At 44.1% G+C, this 6000-nt stretch overlaps 1 protein-coding gene across 1 annotated transcript in view; it reads right to left on the reverse strand.

The window, feature by feature from the left end:
* The window catches only part of FBXO22 (F-box protein 22), a 28258-nt gene extending 22974 nt beyond the window's left edge, over nt 1-5284 (reverse strand). Inside the window, exons 1-3 of the mRNA XM_004421857.3 lie at nt 5074-5284; nt 4551-4689; nt 238-325 (exon numbers count right to left, since the gene is read on the reverse strand). Coding sequence (XP_004421914.1) covers nt 238-325; nt 4551-4689; nt 5074-5216 — 370 coding nt within the window. The 5' untranslated portion in view covers nt 5217-5284. The remainder of the gene's footprint in view (nt 1-237; nt 326-4550; nt 4690-5073) is intronic.
* Between the last annotated feature and the right edge of the window lie 716 nt (nt 5285-6000).

Consider the following 6000-nt stretch of genomic DNA (forward strand, 5'->3'; position numbering starts at 1 on the left):
ATTGGTGACAGGTGTTAGCTCAGGGCTGATCTTCCTCACAAAAAAAAAAAAAAAAGAAATTAATCTTTAAAGCAAAAAGGGCTCTTCAAGGTTCAAAAACAACACACCCATGCATTCTGTAGGGAGCAGGCCCAGAGCCTCAGCGTCAGTAACTCTCAGACTAGGACAATATTTAACTCCAAACAGAAGGTACAGAAGGCAACAAAAAAACCCAAAACCTTTTCTTTTGACATTCACCTCTCTTGTGGCCACGACACTCTTCTAGACTAATGAAAGTTTCTGAATCAGCCATGTAAAGAACTGTCCGTGGTAAGATGTGAACATTCTGCAAAGAAAAAAAAAAAAGAAATGGATGCCATGATCCGTGAGTGCTTTCGTGGTCCTTGAAAGTTTCCCCTGGTCCAAAGTGCTGCTGCCCTCCTGCCCTTCACGTCAGTGTGGGCATCCTGAGTCCATCCACTGCCCATTCTTTTTTCACTCATGCTCTTTCATTTTCAGTTCATTCATTTGTTGAGCATCTATTACTTCTTCAAGTCAAACTCATTCCACCCTGACTCAAGAAATTCATTCTCATAATAATTTAAGCTCTTAAACAAAAACATTAAGTACCAGCAAAAGGTGCCACCTGCTTTATTTGAACAGGCATCACAATACCAGAAACATCTCAGCCAGAGGGAAGGTACACAGACTGTGTCACTCCTCTTTTCACTGCCTATCAAATTAAATATTCCAGGCCTTCATCCCCACTTACCAACTAGTTTCCTACAGGGACATTTTGCTTACTATTACCCAGACACACACACTTCTGTATAAATTCTCCTGCAGCTCTCTTCCTTTCACACTTGATTTAAGATTGTTTCCCCCAAGAGACAGCTTAAGTGCCACTTCCTCTGTAAAACCTTTCCTGACACTCCCTCAGTACCTTGGACCTTACACGCGACATCCTTTACACCCCAGTCATTGTTATTTGTGCCTTATCTCCACTTACGAGCGGGGCTTATTCAGACTCACATTTCCCACTAAATTTCACATTACAGACAAGTGGCAAAGTAGTTGAATTAAATGAAAAGGGTGAACATATTTTTCCTTCTAAGCCAGTTATTTTCAAAGATTTTTACTATCAGAATGGAATGAAGTAGCATATAGTAAAGCCTCAACACTGATTAAATGAAAAAATATTGATCTGTTGTAATTTGGGGGAATGTTAAGATGTTACAGATAATGAGACAGAATGATGACCCTGTGGTGGCCTCAAGCTGATAAGACCTACGGATATGGTTTCCTTGGTCCACAGCATGTTCAAAGAATATAATTTGGTTGCCAACATTTGAAATTCCACAAAATATTTACATAAAATGTGGACTTCCAGATTCTTTTTAAAAACTAGACATTCTGGCAACACTAGACTACATTCCACTTGACTGGAGCTAAACACAGGCGAGCACCCCTAGGTTTGCATGGGCCCACCACTTCCTCTGATGTTACCCTGAGGCCCGAGTCACCTGCGTAACTCTGGAGTCATCTGAGTTTGTGACGACGCCTGGTGTAGTGAGCAAAGAGACTGGAAGTCTAGTCCTGATGTTTTACGATTCTCTCTTTTTGGGTAACCACTGAAAAGCAACTGCTGAATTTTCCTTCCTAATTCTCACTAGAAAGCAGCAACAATTACAATCCTCAGGTTGAAATGTTCTCAGAGCACAATGTAAGACAACCAGAATCTCATTCCATTATTCAAAGAAGTTCCAAATGGCAAGATGTTTTACAAAAATTTTAGTGGACTTCACAATATTTCTAATAAAAAAGCTTAATCAACTTTCTTTACGGCTATAAAAGTATCCTGTCCACTAGATAATTTGGCAAACATAAAGAAAACAGCATGATTTGAACAAAGATTCCATGTTTTTGTCTCACCACACTAAGAGTTTACTATAATGTATAAATTCTTTAAGGGTATTACTATATGAATTTTAATAATGACATTAATAATAGAGAGTAATAATTTCAATTATTGAAAACATTATGTTCATAGTACTGAAGATAATGTGTTATATGCATTACCTTTTCATTACTTAATCCTTACAACAACTCCACAGAGTTTTAAGGGGAATTATTATTTTCTTTTCATTTTATGGAGATAGAACCTAAGGTTCAGAGAGATTAGGTAACTTTTTCAAAGTTACACAGCAAGTATGTGCCAAAATTGGGTTCACACCTAAGTCTGTCTAACTATAACAGCCATTACAATGTATAAATTTTTAAAGCTATATAAAAATAATACCTGCTGTGGGAAAAATTTGAAGGAAAAAAAAGTTTTTAAAAACATTTTTTAAAAAGCCACACGACTCTACTCCCGAAGGAAACTTTTGCTAACGTTTTACCTTATTTCTTTTCTATTTTTCCTTTTTTGTTTTAAATAATTTAGATTATACTAAACATATAATTTCATAATCTGTTTTCACTTATAACACGAACATTTTCTCTTGCCCTTAATGCACCTTGCAGTTTATCATTTAATGACTTCATTTGTTAGATAAACATTAGGTTGTTTTCAAGTTCCCTTATCATAAATGATGCTCCAAAAACATCCTTATGGAAAAGTCTTCACCCGCAGTTTGAATTTCCTCCACAATTTCCAATCTATCTGGAAACAGACCGGGCAGGATTTGGGCCAAAGTGCCAAGAAGAAAGTTTTCTGCAAGCCCGCCTTCGGATACTGGCCACTTTGGATCTGAGTCCCAGAGCCCAAACAGGGTAAGGAGAAAATCCACAGGAGGAGAGGGGAAACAAAAGATTGGTCACTTATGGGGCATTCACCTAATACCTAAATACATGAAGAATGATGAGAGCCAGGTTTCTCACTGTCCCAAAGGGAAGTACAAATATGAGCTGAGAGAAAACTGGAAAGAATCCTGTGTTGGACTGGAATTGGATATACCTGTATGAACTCATGAATTTCCATATATATATATATATATAAATATAGCTGTTAATGTGTGTACACGCGTGTATACATGTAGATTTATACACATACGCATACACGTACGTATATTCCTTGGCTCTGTCCACTGACCGGGCTTCGAATTAGCAAACCCTTCGACAGCAATGAGTTGTCTAGATCCTGGCTTCTAAATACCATCCTTCACTAAAAGCGGTCAGGGCGCCTCGGAGAAACGGCTGATTCCAGGACTGAAGCAGGCAAAACACAAGATGAGCTTAGAACATCTTGTGCCAGAAAGCAAGGGAGTGCTCAAAGATGATGGAGTCATCTCAAAAAGACACTGAAGACAGCTGAAGGGGCTCCCACTAGCCAAATCGGGGACAATTTGGGCACCAAATAAATACTGATAGTGAGAGATTATATCCTACCGAATAAAATAAGAGACTAAGAGTCTCTATAGATATAAATAAATAAATTGAAACAGTATATTTATATCGTTTCAAAGTATCTCCCGCCAAAAACTTATTACAGTTGCAAAGAGTAATTTTATAGTACCGACATCTGGCAGACACCACCTTAATCAAATAATCAAAGGTAATATCGCCAGTAATGGGACAAATGGAAATCATATGCCACCTGATAGGATGCAACAAGAAGACCACAGCATCACTTCTGTGATATTCCTGCCAAATACATAATCCGAATCTAACAACCATCAAATGTTCTACAAAATAACTGGCCTGTAATTTACATACATGTCAAAGTTGTGAAAGTCAAGGAAAGCTTGAGAAACTGTTCGAGATCAAAGATTAAGGAAACATGACAAATAAAAGCAACATAAGATTCTACACTGAATTCTTTTGCTATGAAGGACATTACTGGGACAACTGGCAAAATCTGAGGATTAGATGGTAGATGTGTCAATGATAATTTCCTGACTTGGATGGTTGTACGGTGGTTAAGTAGAATGTTCTTGCTTGTATGTAATGCTGTATGTAATGCATGCTACAGTATAAGGAAGTGAAAGAGCCTCAGGTTGGCAGTTTACTCTCAGATGGCTCCCTCCCACTCCGAAGTGAGACACCACAGCCTCACTGTCACCTGTGCTCAAGACGCTGCCCCTCTGACTCCAAAGTTCAAGTCTTTACCTCCCCAGGTGCTGCCCATGTTTTGAAATTGGGGCCCAGAGATATAATACAAAAGAGTACAGGAACGGGGGTTGAAATACTTGGGTTGAACTATTGGTTCTTGGCTTTTTTATGTGACACTAAGCAAGAGAGACCCAGCTACCCTCCCTGCAAAACCATGACAACAATATTTGCTTCGAGGGAAGCAGGTAAAGGGAAGGTTCTGCACAGCTTTATTATAATAGTGAAAATCTAGATACACAAAACGCCCAACATTTAAACAATGGTCAAATAAACCACGGCACATCCTTATAATACAGTCATTGAAACTGACGTTTACAAATCTTTTCATGACGAGAAAATGTTCCCTAAATTACAAAGAATAAGGCCATATACAAAATTGGGATGGAAAAAAAAAGTTTAGCTCTCCAAGATCGACCTACCAACCCTGCAACGGACCGTGCACGACACCCCTTCTTACTTGCCTCAAGCTCCTCTGCCACCACGCGGACCAAGCAGTGCTCCTCCAGGCGGCCAGCATCCGCAAAGCCCGCGGAGATCCAGGTCACACTTCGCTGGGTCCGCAACACTCTGCGCACACACTCCCTCCATAAGCGGCACACGCTGAGGACGCAGACGCACAAAGGCTTGTGAGCGGACGTTCACCTCCCTCTCCCGCGGCTCATCACCGCCACCCCCGTCGGCGCAGCGGCCGGAGATTCCTGCGGGATCTCGAGTCTCCGGGAGGGGAGGGGAGGGGGAGGCGGTGGTGTCGGGGCGGGGCTCGGAGCGAGAGCCGGGGGCGGGGAAAACCTTCGAGGGAACCTGCCCCTCTGGGCAGAGTCCCCGGGAGCACCCCGGTAGAGGGAGCTGGCGGAGGGGGACGTCAGCTCAGGGCAGGGGCAGGGCGCCGGGGCTGCCCTGGGTCCCGACGATGTCTGCCCACCCCGCCAGCCCAGGCCTGCCCGGCGTGTCCCGAGGTAAGCTTCCCGCCTCCTCTCTCCTCACCCGGCCACCCGCAGCAACGCCTTGGCGGGCAGGAAGGTGAGGACACGCTCCACCACCTCCGCTAGGTTACTCAACACGAAGGTGCCCCGTGGGTCTGCGGAGGAGGAGCCGCGGTGGTCACCGCTGCCACCCCCCGGCTCCATTCCTCACCAACCAGCCCGGGACAGCAGTACTGCAGCTCGGAGCGAGGTTAGGCCGGCGCGAAACCACCCGGCCCCCGCGCACTGAGCAGGCGCGCGCGCCACTTCCGGCCGGTCCGGGAGGCGGGGCTGCTGCAGTGGCGCCCACGTGACTCCACGGCACCAGGTTTCCGGCGCTGGTCTGGGAGCGTCTGCCGGCGCTCGGAGCGGGTGGCCAGGCGTCCTACAATAGTCCAGGAACTTCTGGGAGGCCTCCCGCAGTCAAAATATATCTTCCTCCTTCAGTGCCTCTCACTGCGCTTGCAGCACTGTATTCTCTTTGTTGGTACACATCTTCCTCTAATTCATGATTTCTTGAAGGCAGAGCCTAGGTAATATTTATTGGTCTTGACAGTACCAGTGCTTGTTAACAGCATGAGCCTAATTTTTGAACGGACAGCATCTGCTTTAAAAAAACTGACTTAGTGTGTGAAAATCACCGCTTTCATTCAACACCTTGTGAATGTGGTTAATTCGTTGTAACCCTCACGTTCTGAATGTGTAAAACGCATAAGGAGCACCTACCATTGCTGTGAAAGCACGCCCCAAACTGCACTAGTTCCCCGCCGGTGGCATTAGATTCAGCTGAGAACCATTAAGTTTTGACACATTTTTGGTCCCCACTCCAGGCCTACTGAATCAAGACACCGGGGGTGGGGCCCAGCAGTCTGAGTTTTACACAGTTCCTGGGATTTGAGCTTTCCCGTGATTCTGATGCAAGCTCAGGCTGAGAACCACAGAAGAACAG

This window comes from Ceratotherium simum, chromosome 3 (assembly GCF_057802395.1).
Source record: "Ceratotherium simum simum isolate JZ-2026a chromosome 3, ASM5780239v1, whole genome shotgun sequence".
Classification (NCBI taxonomy): domain Eukaryota; kingdom Metazoa; phylum Chordata; class Mammalia; order Perissodactyla; family Rhinocerotidae; genus Ceratotherium; species Ceratotherium simum.